Source organism: Monodelphis domestica, chromosome 1 (assembly GCF_027887165.1).
Source record: "Monodelphis domestica isolate mMonDom1 chromosome 1, mMonDom1.pri, whole genome shotgun sequence".
NCBI classification, from domain to species: Eukaryota; Metazoa; Chordata; class Mammalia; order Didelphimorphia; family Didelphidae; genus Monodelphis; species Monodelphis domestica.
In genome coordinates, this window is record NC_077227.1 from 392,698,423 (window position 1) to 392,717,897 (window position 19,475).

At 38.2% G+C, this 19,475-nt stretch overlaps 2 protein-coding genes across 3 annotated transcripts in view; both read right to left on the reverse strand.

The window, feature by feature from the left end:
* The window catches only part of MAML1 (mastermind like transcriptional coactivator 1), a 52,963-nt gene extending 40,157 nt beyond the window's left edge, over positions 1–12,806 (reverse strand). Inside the window, exon 1 of the mRNA XM_007474187.3 lies at positions 10,956–12,806. Coding sequence (XP_007474249.1) covers positions 10,956–11,315 — 360 coding nt within the window. The 5' untranslated portion in view covers positions 11,316–12,806. The remainder of the gene's footprint in view (positions 1–10,955) is intronic.
* A 985-nt stretch (positions 12,807–13,791) lies between these two features.
* The window catches only part of CANX (calnexin), a 29,432-nt gene continuing 23,748 nt past the window's right edge, over positions 13,792–19,475 (reverse strand). The window contains exons 14-15 of one of the 2 annotated variants that reach the window (XM_056811728.1): positions 17,121–17,200; positions 13,792–16,277 (exon numbers count right to left, since the gene is read on the reverse strand). In XM_056811728.1, coding sequence (XP_056667706.1) covers positions 16,224–16,277; positions 17,121–17,200 — 134 coding nt within the window. In that variant the 3' untranslated portion in view covers positions 13,792–16,223. The remainder of the gene's footprint in view (positions 16,278–17,120; positions 17,201–19,475) is intronic. The other variant, XM_056811729.1, reaches the window with a different exon arrangement.

The window sequence follows — 19,475 nt, forward strand, 5'->3', positions numbered from 1 at the left end:
TGCCTTGGAACACAGTATTGATTCTAAGACGGAAGGTATGGGTTTAAAAAATAAAAACAAAGAAATAAAAAAGCACAACTCTGAAGTTTCAAAGGCAAATTTTGAGTCAAACTGAAAAAAAAAAAAAACCACACACACACACACGCGCGCGCACACACACACACACACACACATCTTCCAATAATTGAGCTGTCCAAAAGTGGAGTAGGCCAACTAAATATTGATGCTTTCTTAGTAATTGATTCCCCATTATGAGTAATTAATTGATTCCCCATTATGAGTAGTTTTCAGGCAGAAGTTGGATGACCAATTTCCAGTGATGCTAAAAGACAGTCTGGAATAGTCATCTGTCATATCTCCTGCTCCAACTGAAATTATCTTTTGATCACTGAAATGATTTAAATATAATCATTATATAATAATTATTATTAATTGGCATATAATCATGCCAAATCTCACATTTTTGTGGTGATATGGTTTGATATGCTTTGATAATATGGTGCCTTTTTCAGATTTCATGCTTTTAAATGTAAAAACTACACAGGATTACAAAGGAAATCAATCACACTGAAAATTTGAATTATTTAGAAGTCAATAAGAAATGGTTAAACAAAGCGAAAAGGTTAAAAAGAAAGAAAATATAAAGTGGAAAAACAAAATCTAGAAAACAGATCAACGAAAAAAAGAACAATCTTTGAAATATCTGAATGCCATGATGAGCAAAAAAAAAAAAGAAAGAAAAAAGTAAGAGCCTACCTAATTCCATTTTAAGAAATTTTAAAACTGCCCAGATTTCTTAGAATCTGAAGGCAAAATAGAAAATAGAATCTACCAGTCACCTCCTAAAAGAAACTCCCAAATGAAAAATCCCAGGAACATCACAACCAAAATCTAGAGCTTCTAGGTAAAAAGAAAAAAATATTGCAGGCTTCCAGAAAGAAAGAAGTGCCACTCATGTGGCACTTAGGAACCACAATCAGGAATACACACGATTTAGCAGCTATTACTAGAAAGAAGTGTAGAACTTGGAAAATGATATTCCAGAAGGCAAAATATATGGGCTAAGAGACAAGAATAACTTACCCAGCAAAATTGAGTATGATGCTACATGGGGGAAAAAATGGATCCTTAATTAAAAAAAAGACTTCAAAGAATTCCTAATGAAAAGACCAGAACTGTTGAGAAACTATGAAATTCAAAAATGGGAATGAAGAAAAATATAAAAATGTAAACAGGAATGAAAAAAATTAAAAAATTAAACAAGGATAAATTGCTTACATTCAAATATGGAGATAATATAGACTTTCCCTCTGAATCCTATAAGAGTTCTCAATAGAGGTCCAATTGGACAAGACCTGGAAATCATTCCGTTATGTCTTGATGATTTAAAAAAAATAATTTAGGAAAACATAGGGAATAGGAATATACTGGGGAAGTAGGGTGGAAGAAGCAGGAAAAAGGAAAGGAAGATTAGGGCAAATCATCTCACATAATCAGGGTGCCAAGTAGACATCTATAGAAACAAGGGGGGAAGGCAGCCAACACAAACTTGATTCTCACCTGAATGAGTCAAAATAAGGAACCACACACACACACAGTACAGAAATACATTTCAACAGGGAAAAAAAGATGAAAAGGGGAGGAAAAAACCTCTAAAAATGTACAATAATATTTATAGCTCTTTTTCAGGTGGCAAATGAGAATCTGAGAGTGTACCCAAAAATTGGAGAACAGATAAACAAATTATGACATATAAATGTGATGTAATATCATCATGCTGAATTCTTTATTAGCAAATGATCAATCTAGATTTCAGGGGACTAATAAGGAAACATGTTACCCACTTCCCAAATGAAGGAATCAGAAATCAGAATGATAACAAATAGGGTCAGGAGAGAGAGCACATGGACAATGTGGGAATTTTTTTCATTACAACTAATGCTTGTAATAGGTATTGTTTTTCTTGTGTTCTCAGTTTGAAGGGTGAGAATGTGGATTATGGCTGATTAAAACAACTTTTAAAAAAATAAAAAAAAAAGAAACGGGACTCTGGCTCTGCCTTATTTAAACATCAAACCAGAAAGCTATGTAGGACTTCCACAATCACCAAATCACTCTATCAAAAATAAAGGATTGATTTTTTTGATGAACAGTTCTTGGACTGGCATTATATGTACATCAGCTCTTTATTAAAGTTATTTCACAAATACTTGTTCATCTTTATCCTTACCATAACACTGAAAGTTGAGAGGTGTCCCTTTTCAAGATAAGGAAACCTGCCAAGGATTAACTATTTAATACAAAGGCTCCAGGGGACTACCAGCCAAGTGCTCATTCCACTACATCATGGATTGGATCAGACCTGTAGAATGGTATCTAATTAACTTGAGCTAAACAAGCCAGGCACTATTTCTAAATGCTAGGACTTCTAATTTCCAGTGAGTAAACATTTTGTCTAAACCAATCAATGTTGACATGTCATCCAGAGATGTCCCGAATAGGTATTAGTCAATTTCACAGAAACTAGATATAGAAAATAATTTTATTTTTTTTAAAACAAATACATTATTTCTCCCACTAAAGTCATCTATTAAACAGCGAACAAGGTCTAGAATCTTCCACTGTAGTGCCTTGTTATAGCATGGATATAAGTCTGTGTTCTCAAAATTTATACCATGAGAATACAAGCTATGGTAGGCCTGCCATCTAAAGACTAATCTTAAATATGAAGATACTCATCCCCACAAACTTTGTCACAAATTGCTAATTTCTTTTTATTTTTGTTATAGTAACTTATGAAGTCCATCTGCTGGAGGTTCAGAGTGGTCCTGATATGCATTAGTGCAGGAAGTATCTAATGAAACCATAGATCTTTGTAATAAGGAATGCAATAATTGCTTTCTATTAGTACTATTATCATTATATGGTGACAAGCTACTAGAGTATAGTATAAAGCAGCAAGACAAAATACAAATGCAGCAATAAGCAACCTAGTAAATAACTGCTTAAAATAGTTTAAAAGGTAGTAAAAATTCTCATAGGAAAAAAATTCACAAACTTGAGCTTGAAAATTTATGGGTTTGTTGAGTCAAAAAACAGTGCTAACTAGGAAGAAATCAGTTTAGTTTAATAAAGTATATAGAGCATAAGTTAGGAAGAAGAAATCTTAGGTTCATAGGAAATTGGAAAGAATCTCAAGTCACACTGTCTAATGCCCTAATTTTACAGCTGAGGGAACCAAAAGCAGAGAATTTAAGAACCATACTCAGGGTACCATAGAAAGCAAGAAAAAGAGCTGGGATTTGGAACAGAATCTTCAGATTCCAATTCCTGAGCTCTTTCTTCTTCACTAAGATATATCCATTATCATTGAGACGGGAAAAGGCTCCATTATCATTGAGTGGGAAAAGGCAGAGAATTCATGATTCTAGGAAAGAAACCCTGTTTACAGTAGGAAAAGGGAAAGAGAAATGAAATATAAACCATCAGTCCCCACTATTGCATATCAGGTTTGAAGGAATCTTTAAAAGTCTTTATGTTTACCTAGTATACAAATTTAAATTGTTTCATGTTGTCATGTATTAAGAGTTATTTGTGTATTTATCAAAAGACCTTGCATATCTTCATGCCCAGTTCAATACCTGGGGAGAGTCTTTCACAGATAGTTACTCATAAATATGTATATATTTATCTGTGATTGCTTCTTAAAATTTACATTCTTCATCTGAAATACTGTTAAGTATCAATTTATTTTTCACAATTCCTTGAATACTACAGATCTGTTGGTATTTTTTATTGTGAATTTAACTAAAAGGCAATCTGTGGTGAAAATTTGTTAGCAGAGAGTTCAAAAAGTAAAAGAACTCTTACTTTTCTTAGAATCACTACTGTGTATTGGTTCCAAGGTTGAAGAATGGCAATGGGAGTTAAGTGACTTGTCCAGGATCACACAGCTGGGAAGTATCCAATGCCACATTTAAACCAGGGACCTCCTGTGTCTAGATCTGGCTCTCAATCCACTGAGCCATCTAACTGCCTCCTCTCAGTTTTTATAGAAGAAAGATTGGGGTGGGGTGGGGTGGGGTGAAGTCTAGTTTTTATTTAGATAAATATGGCATTCAGGATTTTTGGTTATATATTCTTCTCTGAAGGTAGTAGCTGGAAATTAATTCTTTCTTTCTTAAATCCTTACTTTCTCTTAGTAACAACTATAAGACAGAAGCGTAAGGAATAGACAAATGGGGTTATGTGACCTGCCCAGGGTCACATATCTAAAGTTTCTGAAGGCCACATTTGAACTCTTCCTGATGCCAGGCCTGGTGCTCTATTCACTATGCCATCTAGTGGCCACTGGAAATGAATTATTAACTAATGGTGATTTGGTACTTTGGTACTTTGAATCTCCTTAGACCTTTCCATTTTCATTAATCCCTAATATAGCACATATTCAAGATTGGGCAAAAGTATAATGAAAATCAGGGATGCATGGGAAGCTCATTTCAGAGTAAGTGTTGTAAAGGTACTCTGTTCAAGAAAACTGAAAATCTGTGGTAGGGCTGGAGTCTGAAGACCTTGGTTCTAGGTGTGGTTCTGTCACTACTAGTTCATTGTGTGGCACGGATTGTAACCTTCAATGGATCATCAAGCACTTGAGCTGGGAACACTCCAACCTCTGATTTCTATGACTATCACAAGTTTTAACAGGAAAATGAGTTAGAAACACCTCTAATCTACTCTAGTTCATGAACAAAAAGAAGCATAATACTGAGCAGTCATCATATTTATTTTGTCTCATCAAGATGATCAGTTTTCCTTAACATTTTAAAAATCTTTTCTATATGACTTTAGGATTTTTTTTCCTTGCTAACATTTTTACATTAAAAAAGGTAATCTTCATCCAAGTTGATTTTTTTTTTTAAGATCAAAGTCAAACCACTGAAAATGTGTCGGGACTGTGCAAAGGTAAATGCTCTGAAGCTTCTGAAAGCCAGAACTATTAAAACTATTACTTTTAAAGAAGAAAGGCCACAACAGAACCTAATGGTTTTTTGTTTGTATCCTGTATTTTTAATGTGAAACTATGAAAGTAAGTTTTCTCTTGACATAAATCTTTTCAAAATATATTTCTAAGTCATTACGGTAAAAATGACTTTCCCCAAACATCACCACCAAATCAAGGATGATATTACTCATTATGATCCTTTTTGTTCAACACCAGGTTCAAGAAATAAGTAGCAAAAGAATTTGACATTCAACTTAATAATCCTTTTAACAAGTGGTTAAATACTGTGATGAGCCCCCCCAATGCTTAATACTTCCTTACATGACTGCTGATCTATGTCATTAACAAACATTACCTTAGTCCACTCTTTTTACTATTTTACATAAAGAAGACAAGTCAGTGTAGAACTATTTAGAAAGTTCTCCCCATTTGAAAAACATGGTGAGATTATTTGCATACTGTTCATTTAAAATGTTTTCCTCTTATAATAAACTCAAGGTGGGCATGAGATGTATTTTTTGTGTGTATGGCCAACACTGGAATTAATTTTCCTTTTCTGTGCATATTTATTATAAGGGTTTTGTTTTTATTTCTTTTTTTATTTTTTGGAGGGAGAGGGGGAGATAGGTGGGAGAGAGAAAATGAAATTTTTGTTATCCTTTGCTCATCCAATAAATTTCACAGATCCAGAATTGTAAGAGTTGTTGAAGAGATCATTTAAAGATTTTTGTATTACTTTACTAACAGGAAGTGCTTAAGATACTGTAAATTACTATTTTTTGTTTACAGAATGAAGGTAGGTGAACATTCCTGGGCAAAATTCCACAATCTACTAGACCTATTATAAACAACTTAATTTTAACTCTCAATGAACTACTTCTGAGCCTTTTAAAAAAAGGGAACTATAAAGAAGACATAATATACCCCAAATGTTTTAAAAGAAAGAAAAAAACCCTGAAATTTGCTACTGACTCAGGACTAGGTAGTAAAGTAAGCAAACAGTAGTATCTGTGGTAGAAGGAAGTAAAGGCTTTACAGGAAAGAATTTTTCATATGCTAAGCCCCTTTTCTGTTATGTAAAAAGGTTTGCTTGTCAAGGCTAGCACGGAGGCAATAGGTTAAAAAAAAAAAACCCACAGTGGGATCTCATTAAAATACCATTAAATTCACACAAGAAGCTGCCATAAAATAAACAATAGCAATCGATAGATACCTTCAGTTTTCCATCTCAAGGAGCAAAAATGGGTTCTGCCTAAGCACTAAGTACACTTAAATAAAAGCCTGAAAAACAGAAACATCTCTGATGTTACATTTAAAGCTCTTTCCCCATTTTTGCATGAGGAAAATGAAGACCAAAAGAACTTAAGTGATTTGCTTTTTTTAGTGTTACACAACTAATTAACAGAACCAATATTCAAGGCCTCCCAACTCCCAGTTCTCATACTGTTTCATTATATTTTATAATTCTATCCCAGGTCTGAAAAGCAAGGGACTGAGAACTTCAGAACCTGAAACCCAATGCATTTTCTCATTAGAGATAAAGTCAGGGCCTCATCACAAAAACTTTTACCCATGATCCCTGACTCTGGATCCTGTGGGATGAAACAGTCAACACAATACAGCACAGATCTTTCTTTATAGGAGATGACATCTAAATCTAAAACCAAATGACAAGATAATACTTAATCAAGTTCATAATCGAACTGAATTCAATCTACCACTTCCAAAGAACTGGCCACCCACAATCATATGATATCTACTAATGCTTCTCTCTAAATACCCATGAGTTTAATGATCATCTCCATGGACATAACTCAGAAGATACACACATATCTCATGGAGTTTTAATCCTGCACTACCAATTACCTCCTGAACATTTCAAACTGAATACTGTTCATTATCTTTCCTTTCAAAAATTCCCTCTTTCAAACTTTTCTATTTTTTTCTAGAAGGCACTATTCTAGTCTCCCAGGTTTTAACTTCAGCATTAATCTTGACTTCTCACTTTTCTTTTAGCCATGAAGCAAATTAATTACCAGGTCTGGTTTCTGAAAATCAGATTCTTCTTTCTTTTCACACAGCCATTATCTATGTCCTCTATTACCTTTCACCCAGATTACTGGAACGATTTCCTAATTTGTCTCCCAGTCTCTCAAATCCTGCTCCATTCCAGTTTACCTTACATATTGTGACCAAGGTAATCTTCCTTAAGGAAAGCTCAGATAACTTAACTTCCCCACTCAAATCAATCTCAGTGGCTCTCTGTTGCCTCTAGGATAAACTATAAATCCTTTTGTTTAGTTTTTAAAGCCCTTTGCCACCTGGCAACTACCTATCTTTCCTAGCTCACTGAACATTATTCTTTGGATCCAAATACAGACTTTCTCTATATACTTCAATCATGGTATTCCATCTCTTCTTTCATTGCCTAGAATAAACTCCTTCTTAAACCCACCTCAGGAAATTCCTCTCCTTTTAGAGGTAGTCTTCTGCCCCAAACCTTTCCAGATTCCCCCAACAGCTAGTGCCCTCCCTCCCACACTATCTTGTATTTACTTTGTGGATATTTCTATTTATTCATTTTATGTCTCTTTCCATCTCTACCCACATTAGAATGTAAGGACTGTTTCATTCTTTGTACTCGTTTTCTTGGCAAAGTGGCAGGAGCTTAATAATTTTTGATTGATTGTCCTCTTAAACAAATCATCAATTTCTGAGACAACTTCAGATTGAAAATTTTGTAGTAGGAGCTGCTAAATGGTTCAGTGGATTGAAAGCTAGGCCTAGAGATGGGAGGTTTGGGGTTCAAATCTGACTGAAGGTGTTTCCTAGCTGTATGACCCTAGACAAGTCACTTAAACTCCATTATCTAGCCCTTACTATTCTGCCCTGAAACAGATGCACAGTATTGATTCTAAGATGGAAGATAAGGGCTTTAAAAAAAAGAAAAGGAAGAGGTCTATGAATTCTGACAATAAGAGTAACAAGGAATACTATGTTTAAGAATCAACTATAATGTGATTATTGTCTAAATAAACTGTCTAAAAAGTGTTCAGGGCCATTATGATTTTCCTATGATTAACTAGAGATAACTGTTAATGAGTTTTTGATAATAACTCTTTTAGGTTTGCAAAAACTCCTTCCTAATAACATTGTGAGTTGGGTGGTGTAGGTATTATCTCCATTTTGAGGTTAAATAACTTGCCTGAAGTTGGTGCAAATTCCCAGGCAAGGTTCCTGCCCAGCTTCTCTGGACCATGTAGTCTTACCAGTATTTTTCTGCACAGTATCATTAGAGGAATCCACAACATAATCCACTTTATGATCTGTTCTTAAAACAAGTGTTACTTATTGAAAAAAGTCATTTTCAGAGGGTAGTAGAGAACATTAGTTTACTGAATACAGTACTCTGATAAAAGAAAAATCCTTAACAGAAATAAAATAAGGAGATCCATCAAAGCAAGGCCTTATGCAGGGATACAAATGACTTCTGCCCTCAAAATGCTCATAATCTGGGGGCAGCTGGATAGAGAGACAGGCCTAGAGATGGGAGGTCCTAGGTTCAAATCTGATCTCAGATACTTCCTAGCAGTATGACCCTGGGCAAGTCACTTAACCCCATTGCCTAGCCCTTACCACTCTTCTGCCTTGGAACCAATACACAGTATTTATTCTGAGATGGAAGGTAAAGGTTTAAGGGGGGGGGGGGGGGGAATGCTTATAATCTCACTGGGGAGATAAAAAACAATACAAACTAAAGGCAAGGTATTTATATGATTGGTGTCAATGATTGGAGTGGGACAGGAGAAGAAAGATCGTGGGCTGGGTAGTGAGAAAAGGCTTCAGAGGGGATAGGAAGTAAGCTAAGCTTTGTAGGAGAATAGGATTCAGAGATGCAGAAATGAGGAAAGAAGAATATAGGCAAAGAATGATGAGGGGAATATGAAAGGCAAAAAGGGAAGGGGGTAGATAGAGTACTTCAGGATGGCTGGAGGTGGACTGATAAGAGACCCATGGTAGAAAGTAAGATTGTAAAGTTAAGATTGTGGCCTGATTACATTTAAGTCTTACAGGCTAAAGATTTTGAACATTATCATATCAGCAAATTTTCTGATGAAATAGGTGGATTACACAGATTATTCTGAATTGACTAAATAAACTTAAAAAAAAAAAAGAGTATTCTGGCTTCTGCATACAAATGGAATGTTAAGAGAGAAATACTAGGTAAAAGAATGATTGAGAAAAAGAGTATTTTGGCTTCTGCATACAAATGGAATGTTAAGAGAGAAATACTAGGTAAAAGAATGATTGAGCAATTATTCATCAATAAATTTACTGGGTGCCTAATGTAGTTCTAGGCACTGTGCTATATTTTGGTCCAGATGTGACCGGATAAGAATTTGAATGAGGGTGCTGAATAAATGCCAGATTTGGTCAATAATTCCTCATTTTATAAATTATGAACTTACTTTTAAACATTAACAAAACCAATTAAACATATTATAACTACTGGCACTTAAAAATGAATTTCAATAGGTACTTCTACTTTCCTTACTTAAAATTACTAAATTGTTTTTTAAAAAATACCCTTCCTGTGCTCCTTTTGTTTTATTTCTTCCTGGGAGGAAATAAAAAACTCTACATCAACAAAATTCACCAATATATACTGCTTGACTGAAGGATATGGCTATAAATTACCTTTGTACACTGGGCTATAAATGTGACTACAAATTACTTTTCACACTAGGGATTCTAACTGTACCTATAAATACCCCTTTGTCACTACTGAATCATGGTAGGAATAACATTTTACACAAAGTTTAAACTAGACATCCACTCCAAATGGGGAATTATGCCATTAGAAACTTTCTTGACAACTGCTTTAGAAAAAAACTATACATTAATATATTAAAACAGTAAAAAACCTAGTTAAGCGCCAAGTAGTGTTTCCTTAATATTGTCATTGTCATCCTGAAACTCTACAGTCAAACAGAAAATGCCTCCAAGGCCTCCATTAGGATTGCCCGGGGCTTCACAGGAGTCTCAAAACTGTGAAATACATGTCAAATCCTACCGAGGGTCAAAAGTCAAACTTCACAGTGAATATTCTTTGGCGCTGAAATAAGGCTACATTTACATAATTTTTTGTCAAATATTTGTAAAATATATTCTTCATAGTCTATGGGAAAACAGATTCTCAAATGTAGGTCTGGTTTGGGGATAAGAACAGTTCTCATTCAAAGGGCTTTGGTTCCAATCCCCACTTCCTAGCCGTCTGACTTTGGGCAAGACAGTTTCTGGGCCTTAGCTTCTTCATCTGTAAAACGAGGGGAAACATCTGCACTACCCCATTGGGATTGTTGTAAAGAAAATTCTTTTGCAACTCCTTAAGGGCTTTATAACAACGTGAGCCACTACCTCATAAAAAATAGGCATGGAATTCACTGTTCCGGGGAATGAAAAAATCAAGACCACCTTCCACGAAATGCATGGTTGGTTATGAGACCGCGATCTTAGCTATAGGAAATGCCTGGAAAGCGACACGTTTGTAAAATGCGTTTCGGAGAGCGCTTCCCAAGGCTCCTCTCTCCCCCCACAGACCTGAGGGTCTTGCCTCCTCTCAGCCCAACAGAATTTCATCCCCATAGATTTAGGTCCGGGCAGCCTCCCCTTTGCAAATCAGAATCTGTTTCGTCACTTTCCCTGAGTCCCAGCTGCGGCTAACAACTCTACCCGCCCAAAGCACCTCCGCTGGTCCCGGGACGCACAAAGCGGCGCCTTCCCCCGCAGCTTTCCGCGCCTCGGGACGAAGAGGGAAGGATTGGCTGAACAGTGCCCGAGAAATGCGGCCGGAAGGTGCTCCGGATCGGCAACAGGCGGTAATCCGCTGTGAAGCCGGGTTTCCCTCTAGCCGCAGCCCCAGGGGCTGGAGCCGGATCGCTTGTTCACTCACCGCGATGAGAGCGCTACTGTTGCGGCTCTGCTCCGCGGCGCTGCTGTCCGAGCCCTCGACAGCTGCCACGGGGGCCGGGGCTGGGGCGGGCGGTGCAGCAGCGGGGGCCGGGGCAGGCGGCGCAGACTGCCGGTGTTTGCCGGCGCGTTTGGCCTTGGCCTGCAGGCAGCGCTGGTGCAAGGCGAAAGTGTGCTGCCGCTCCAGCTCCAAGCGCTCGGGCGACACAGCCTCGTAGCGGGCCTCGCAGGTGCTGTGGTGCCGCCGGCACAGCTCGATGCGGCGGCGGAGGCGCTCCATGACCGCGCTGTGCCGCGGGATCGCGAACTCCGCCATGGGGCAGGGGGGCGGCAGCAGCACCATGGGCCGCCGCGGGCGCCGGGCTGCGCCTTCTCAGCTGTCTCACCCAAGCAGCCCGAGTCGGGCCCGGGCCCCTGTGGTTGCTTCCTTCCCCTTCTCTTTCCCGGCGGCAGCGGCGGCGGTCCTCAGAGTCGGACCATAACCCTGATGCAGGCGCCGCGCCCGGAAGACGAAGCGGCGACCCAGTAGGCCTGGGCGCTACGCGTCTCCCCCGCGGAGGCCGCAATCCCCCGCCTCAGGGCCTGTCCGACCCCCGCGGCCCTATTTCCATTGTTTTGCGCGCCGCCTCCGCCACCGCCATCTTGAAATTGTTCGGGACGCTTTCGGCAAGGGGCGGGCCCTCCGCCGGCGGCGACGGAGCTTACGTTGACGCCACGAGTGGATAGACAGGTCATTGACCCAACTGAAAAGGAGCAGAGCAATTACGTACCTCGAGCTATGTATAGGGGGCGGAATTTTGGCTTGGAAAATAGCATTTAAAAGGAACTGGAGGAAAGGAAAATGAAGGTGACCAATGAGAAGATAAAGGTCTGGGACGGAAATAGCGTTTAAAAGGAACTGAAAAGAAGGGAAAGGAAAACAACCAATAAGAAGGCGAAGAACTGGGACGGAAATGTTTAAAAGGAACTGAAAAGAGAAGGAAAAGAAGGCAACCAATGAAAAGATGAGGGTCTGATGGGGTGGGGAACCGGGGGTTGGAAGGAACTGGGCGAGCTAGAAAATGATTGACAGGGTTAGTAGCCAGCGAGGGCAGGCTCTTATCAGTATTCAGAGGTGTCCCCGACTTTGCCTGTCCCTCGCTGGTCATTCTTTATTTATGTCATGTTGATGGGAAATAATCTGAATGCACATACAAAAGCTAACTTTTTGCGATCTCCCACCAGAGGTAATACTTTCTAGGGGTCTACTAAATACAAATTAGTTGTTTGAACCCGGCATATGTGCTCCCTCTCCCTCCTTTCCAGGAGTTGGACGACCATTGTATATCAAACATACCCAAGCAAATCAAGTTTCGTGGTTTTGCCGAGGGCAAACCCTTAAAAAGGCCCATTTAACTCCTCTAGAAATCGACATTTTTAATCGAATGCCAATATACTAAACCTAAAAACGCTTTGACTTCAAATATCAAGTTACAAATTCTGGTGTTTGCACCTTACTAATAGGGCAATGAAAAGCAATTCTGTCTTTGAAAACCCTAACCCAGGTACAAAAAGGGTGATTGTGAAGATGCATACTTGTAATACCTATGGGAGCATTAGGGAAATGCATAATGAACTAAGGCAGAAAACTGTTGCTTCTATGCAGCAACAAAAAGAATGCCAAATTTTTAGTTCAGGGACATGATTACCTCACAATAAATTGTGAGTGCTAATTTCTTCCTTTAAAAATAAAAACTTCTCTACCTCCAAGGATGGTGCCCATTTGGGGTCATTAGGCACACCTCCAATTGCTCAGGTCTGGTGCCGATAGTAAATAAAAAGGGAAAAGCTTAATAGATTTTAATTTTCTTTATTAGAGTAAACTGTTACATTATAACTTATCCAATATATTTATATATGCATATTGCATCTATAATTATCCTTCCACAACAGATATGGGAGTGGTTGCTGAGAGAACAATTCCGGTTTAGCAATACAAGGAAACTGCTCTCAGGGACTTATGGAGGCAATACTGGCATTGAGAGACTGTATGGGCCCAAATCAAGATAAATAAAATAAAAAGCCACTGGCTAAGAGCACCCAATTGACTGCCCTAAGTGGAGGCATAAAGAACATACGTTGCATGACCACCACCTTTATCAATAACACCATCCCTGTTCACTAACCTTTCTTCCCAATTTAAAAGGTCTCAATACACAGGGCAGATTTCCTATTAACTTGTTGGAAATGTTCTCCATTTCCTTCATTTAAAGATAAAACAAAATGAGCCAGTAATAAGAACCAGTCTTCCTGCATTTATAGGCACCTCCCTTTAGTACAGCAACATATAAAACCTCACCATCCATAGAAAAAAAGCTTCCTTTTGGCAGAGTTTTCAGAAGTACTAGTATCAGAAAGTAAAACTGGAGTCTTATCTGGTTTGGAGTAACAATGGTTGCTTTTTGACAAAAAACATCATTGACCCTCCAAATCCTTACCACCTATAAACAAATTAACAATTAAAAATAAAAATTTTAAATTCTATGATCTAACCAATAAGACTAAACAAGCATTTTTTTGCCTTTTTTTTTTTTTGCTGTTCAGGGACCCTGCTTCCTTTCCTGAACTGAAATTCCAATTATCTAAAAATCAAAACTTTCCTAAGACAGTTCCTAATACTTTCTGTTGACTTGAGATCTATAAACTGTTTCCCACAATGTGCTATAAAATTAAGGGGAAGACTGATTAAAACACACCCGTTCCCCATAAAAATCAAAATAGTGCACACCAAGGGAGAAAACATGCACAATTAAGGTAAAGAAGCTTAGTCAAAAGCAGAAGAGATTGACATGTAGCTTTAATGCAACACCACTTAGTAGCTTGACAAATGGAAAATAGCACTTTTTTCTGTGAATGGGAGAAACTGAGGAGCACATCTGGTGGAGGACAGGAATTTGTACATTAATGAACCAGACAACTGGAGTGTAAAATAACTAAATTGTTGCCTCTTGTTGAGCTGCTGTGCAAAGTGCTGCTGGTCATCCATGACAAAGCTGTCAAATATTGAAGGAGGCCTCACCTTACACTGGAAAAGGAGAGAAAGAACCAGGGAGAGCTACTGTTTATAAAAACACTGGTGTGAAATAATATGGAGTCTATGGAACAAGTCCTGAAAACTTCCTGGTCATGTAAGGGTACACAAAGATGCTCAATTTAAAGAAACAAAATAATGTAGGGTCAGTCTAAGTTTTCACAGCCCAGGAGGAAGAAAATCATCAAAACTCAACTAGAGGCAACACAATATGTTCTGAAGGTACAGTTAGTTGGAAGTGCAATGGTCCCATACTTCTGTTTCAAGTAGATACCTGTAAACATGCTTTCAGGCCCTTACTAAACGAAGGTTTATTTGAACTGGACTTCATTGCGATAGTTATGGCCACTATGACCTAGAGCAAGACAACATGAAAGGAGATGGAATTGAATAGGCAGAAAAAAATAATTTATCTATTTTTCTACCTGTTGCCTCTCAACCTTTAAAGAAAGGTGCCAGTCATGGAGTAGTATAGTCTGCAAAATAAGCTGACACCACCATTTCTTTCTGAGAATTCTCTGCTATTACCTCCTGCTGTTCTCAATAAAAACACTGTGGAGTGTTTACATATTCAGTGCAAGTACAGTGAATTAGTACATTTCAAGCTATTCTAAACAAATAGAGCTAAAATAGCAACATCAGCTCCCAATATATTTTCAGTAGAGTGTGATGTCATTATAAAGCACTGACTCTTTGGAGTAAATGCTCAGATAACCCTGACCTGCATTTTATCCACCCCCCCACCCCCACCCCCCCAAAGACCCAAGACCGGCAATACACTAAGTCACTTAGAAAACTTTTTTGTTTAAATTGGAATCCCCTACATTCAGTGTACTTAAGATGCATTGTTACATGAAGAGCAAATGAAGACTTGAAAAAATTCAACAATTATATATAACAGGTAGCTCATGCTACAAAAGCCCTATGCAACTTCACTGTCCAGCCCAATACTTTTAACACATGCTTTCAGTTTAAAATCAAATCTGAATCTGCCTGTGTCTGTTCTGACCAATGTAATCTCTACAGACATAAATGGAAAAAAGAGGGATCAACTATGCTCTACTCTGTATTTGGACACTGAAGACACTTCGGTCTTTTTTTTTTTTAAACCCTATATATAACCACTTAAGTTTAACACTGTGCTGAGCAAATAATATTTCCAGCAATGGAGGGCAAGCTGCACTCTGAAGAAACTGCATAGCAGCAGGGAAAAGCATGGGATGGGGGAAACAATATCAACAGAGTGGAAAGAGAAATTGTTAAAACCCCACACATACACACTTGCATACCCCTTGAAAGCCCCAATGAGTAGTGCTCAAAGTCTAGAGAAACCACACTTAAGGTTAGAGCCCAGACAATCAGCCTGAGAAGCCTGAATGTCTAAGTACCAAAGGTAAGTCTCCCCATCTCCTACTTATTCTCAGTGCCAACTATGGAATACTGGGAGTTTAGCAGTAACCAAAGGCAACACAACACACGCACATATTGTGGCCTAATCATGCTCCTTCCAACATGGAGTGGAAAAAGAAGGACCTTTTTTGTAGCTCTTTTTAATACAGACTAATCAAACAGTATCTATTATGGTTTTGGAATTCTCCCCAATCTCAAATCTCCTGAAGTGGAAGAATGAAAAAGTAGGAGAGAGGAATCAATATTATCCACACAAATGACTTCACTTTAAACATGATTATCAATTTTAAGGGACATAGACACTTCAATGTTTTGGAATATCGAAGTTTATAAAAAAAAAAAACTACGTTATAAAAACTGCAATTCATCACCTAGCATTTTCTAAACTTTGCTGTTATTTTTCCATGGATAGATTAATACATTAAATTAAGCCAAGGTTTTTGAAGATTGGCAATATTCTAGCATTTTAAACCAAAAACAACAAACAAAAAAAACCACCAGGTTAGTTGCTTCATGTTACATCCAGAATCCATAGCCCATACATTAAACGCTTTCTTTCTACAGGAATGGTGTTCTTTATATCACAATTGCAATTAATTACTGCTAGATGCTCAAAATTTCAGTGGATAGTGTTTGACTGGAATCTGTTGATAGTGAAGTCTTGAGGTTTTTCTGGGTTTCAACATATAAGGTGTATCCCAGGTCCTCTTCCTAGGATCACATCCAGGGGTCGGGGGAAAAGGGAATCACAGATCAAGTTCTTAAATTCTTTCAATCTCTTCGTGGCTTTCTGTTTCTGGGTGATCTGTTCAAAACTTCATCTTCCTGTTGGTTGAAAAGAATTTCAAAAGAAATTCATCATTATCATTAACAAATGCATTCTGAGTCCTGGCTATGTGTGTAGTGCTTATATAGCTAAGACATAGATGCTCTTCTTCTTCTTCTTTTTTTAATTTAAACCCTTACCATCCGTCTTAGAATCAATACTGTGTATTGGTTCCAAAGCAGAAGAGTGGTAAGGGCTAGGCAATGGGGTTAAGTGACTTGCCCAGGGTCACACAGCTGGGAAGTATCTGAGGTCAGATTTGAATCTAGGATCTCCCATCTCTAGGCCTGGCTCTCAATCCCCTGAGTCACACACAGCTGCCCCCTCATAGTTGCTATTCTTAAGGACCAGAATCTAGTTAAGGAGACAGGCCATGTGATATATATGAGACACACTTTTGAAAAACTGTGGCTTGAAAGACTTCTGTTCTGGCCATTGACCAATTTTTAGGGTGAATAATTGTATTTATGGGTGTTTACACTAGGACCAATGAGAACTAGGTCCACGTTTGAAAAAAACCTTTCCAGATTGCTAGGCCCTGCCATGTAGTCTCTATCGTGTAGAATTTTAGTGGACATCTGGGATCAATAAAGCATATAAAGATATAAGCAATACAGACCGTCATATACCAAATACCAGATACCCGAGAGACCACTTAACACTAGAAGTTTACAGGGGAAAATCATTGTTGCCTAAGGTGGACACAGAGGGTTTCAAGGAAAAGATGAGAGTTAAGCTGGGTAGGAATCAGATAAATTCATGTAGAGGTATTAGCATAAACAAAAGTATAAAGACAAGTGTGCTTATAGGCTCCTCAAGGGACAAAACTGGCCTTTCCTTACCTCTGCTTTAGGTTTTCTATCTTCATCCTCTTGACTTACAGTACCTGCATCCTCTTCAGCATCACTTTTTTGCTTCTCTTCTATGTAAGAAGTTAAAAGAAATTAACAGGCAGTTCTCAGCCAAAGAAATCAAAACTATTAATAAGCACATGAAAAAGTGCTCTAAATCTCTTATAATCAGAGAGATGTAAATCAAAACAACTCTGAGGTATCACCTCACACCTAGCAGATTGGCTAACATGACAGACAAGGAAAGTAATGAATGCTGGAGGGGATGTGGCAAAGTAGGGACACTAATTCATTGCTGGTGGAGTTGTGAATTGATCCAACCATTCTGGAGGGCAATTTAGAACTATGCCCAAAGGGCGCTAAAAGACTGTCTGCCCTTTGAGCCAGCCATAGCACTGCTGGGTCTGTACCCCAAAGAGATAATAAGGAAAAAGACTTGTACAAGAATATTCATAGCTGCGCTCTTTGTGGTGGCAAAAAATTGGAAAATGAGGGGATGCCCTTCAATTGGGAAATGGCTGAACAAATTGTGGTATATGTTGGGGATGGAATACTATTGTGCTCAAATAAAGTGGAGGAATTCCATGGAGACTGGAACAACTTCCAGGAAGTGATGCAGAGTGAAAGGAGCAGAACCAGGAAAACATTGTATACAGAGGCTGATACACTGTGGTACAATTGAAGGTAATGGACTTCTCCATTAGTGGCAATGCAATGTCCCTGAACAATCTGCAGGGATCTAAAAAACACTATCCACAAGCAGAAGATAAACTGTGGGAGTAAAAATATCGATTAAAAGCAACTGCTTGACTACAGGGGTGGAGGGGATATGACTGAGGAGAGACTCTAAATGAACACTCTAATGCAAATACCAACAACATGGAAATGGGTTTGAATCAAGAACACATGTGATACCCAGTGGAATTGCGCTTCAGCTGTGGGAGAGGTGGTGGGAGGGGGGGAGGGAAGAAAAGAAAATGATCTTTGTTTCCAATGAATAACGTTTGGAAATGACCAAATAAAAATTAAAAAAAAAAAAAGTTAAAAAGAAATTAAGAAAACCTTCTAAATAAAACAAAATCAGCAAATATTAACTCAGTACTTGCTCTGAGACTGCCCTGTTCCAGGTGCTTAGACAGGATAAAAAAAATTAAAATTAAAGAGCCAGACCTGGAGACAGGAGGTCCTGGGTCTAAATCTCTTCTCAAGCACTTCCTATCTATCTATATGATCCTGGGCCAAGTCACTTGATCTCAATTACCTAGCCCTTCCTGCTTTTCTGCCTGGGAACCAATATTTAGCAGTAATCCTAAAACAAAAGGTAGTTTTTTGTTTGTTTGTTTTTTAGGTTACAATCAGAAAAAGTCCTTGCCTTCATGGAGTTTATACTATAAGAGAGGGCTGAGATAAAACAAATAAAGATATCACATGGCAAAATGCATTAGAGAAATTGTAGAATAAAGATGGGATGAAAAACAGAAGTCACGGATGGTAGCATTTGAAGTCTTAAAAGAAGGATAAGAATTCAACAGGGAGGAAGAATATAACAAAGTCAAAGAGCTAAACAATGAGATGAGAGCAAAAAGGGAGAGTGGTACCAGACTGTACAAGACCAAAAAAGCCATCTCATAGACAATAGGTAATCATGGAACACTTTTGAGGAGAGATTTCTTCATAAGGAAAATTAGTCTAACAAGCTTCAAGAACAAAAAAGAAAGCCCACATAGTTTACTGCAATCATTCAGGTAGGAGATGAGAGCCTGAACTAAGATGGCTGCATTTGGAACAGAAGGTATAGCTGAGAGCTATTTTGGCAGTATAAGTGATAAGGACTTTGATAAATTAAGAAATGCCATAAAAAATTATGAGCAGAGAATAGCTAGCTAGTGCAGGGATAAATTACCAGGCCTAGAGTCAGAAAAACCTGGGTTCAAATCTGACCTCAGACATTTCCTAAGTAGTATGGTATGGGGCAAGTTACTTAACCCCCATTACCTAGCCTTTATAGCTCTTCTGCCTTGGAATATATAGTATTGCTTCTAAGGTAGAAAGTAAGGGTTTTTTTCCCCTTTTCTTTTTTTAAGAAGAAAAACAAGCAAGAAGAGTGAATAGGATGGTTCCAGAAAAACTGGTTACTTATCAGAACTAATATGAAATAAGCAAAACAGAATAGTGTACATGGTAACAGCAATATTATACAATGATCAACTTTGAATGACTGAGCTATTCTGATCACACATAATAATGGATACCACATTGCTTGTCTTTTAAAGGATTAAGTAGGGAGAGATTTCACAACTCAGAATTTATGAAAATGAATTGTTTTTACATGCTAATTGGTAAATA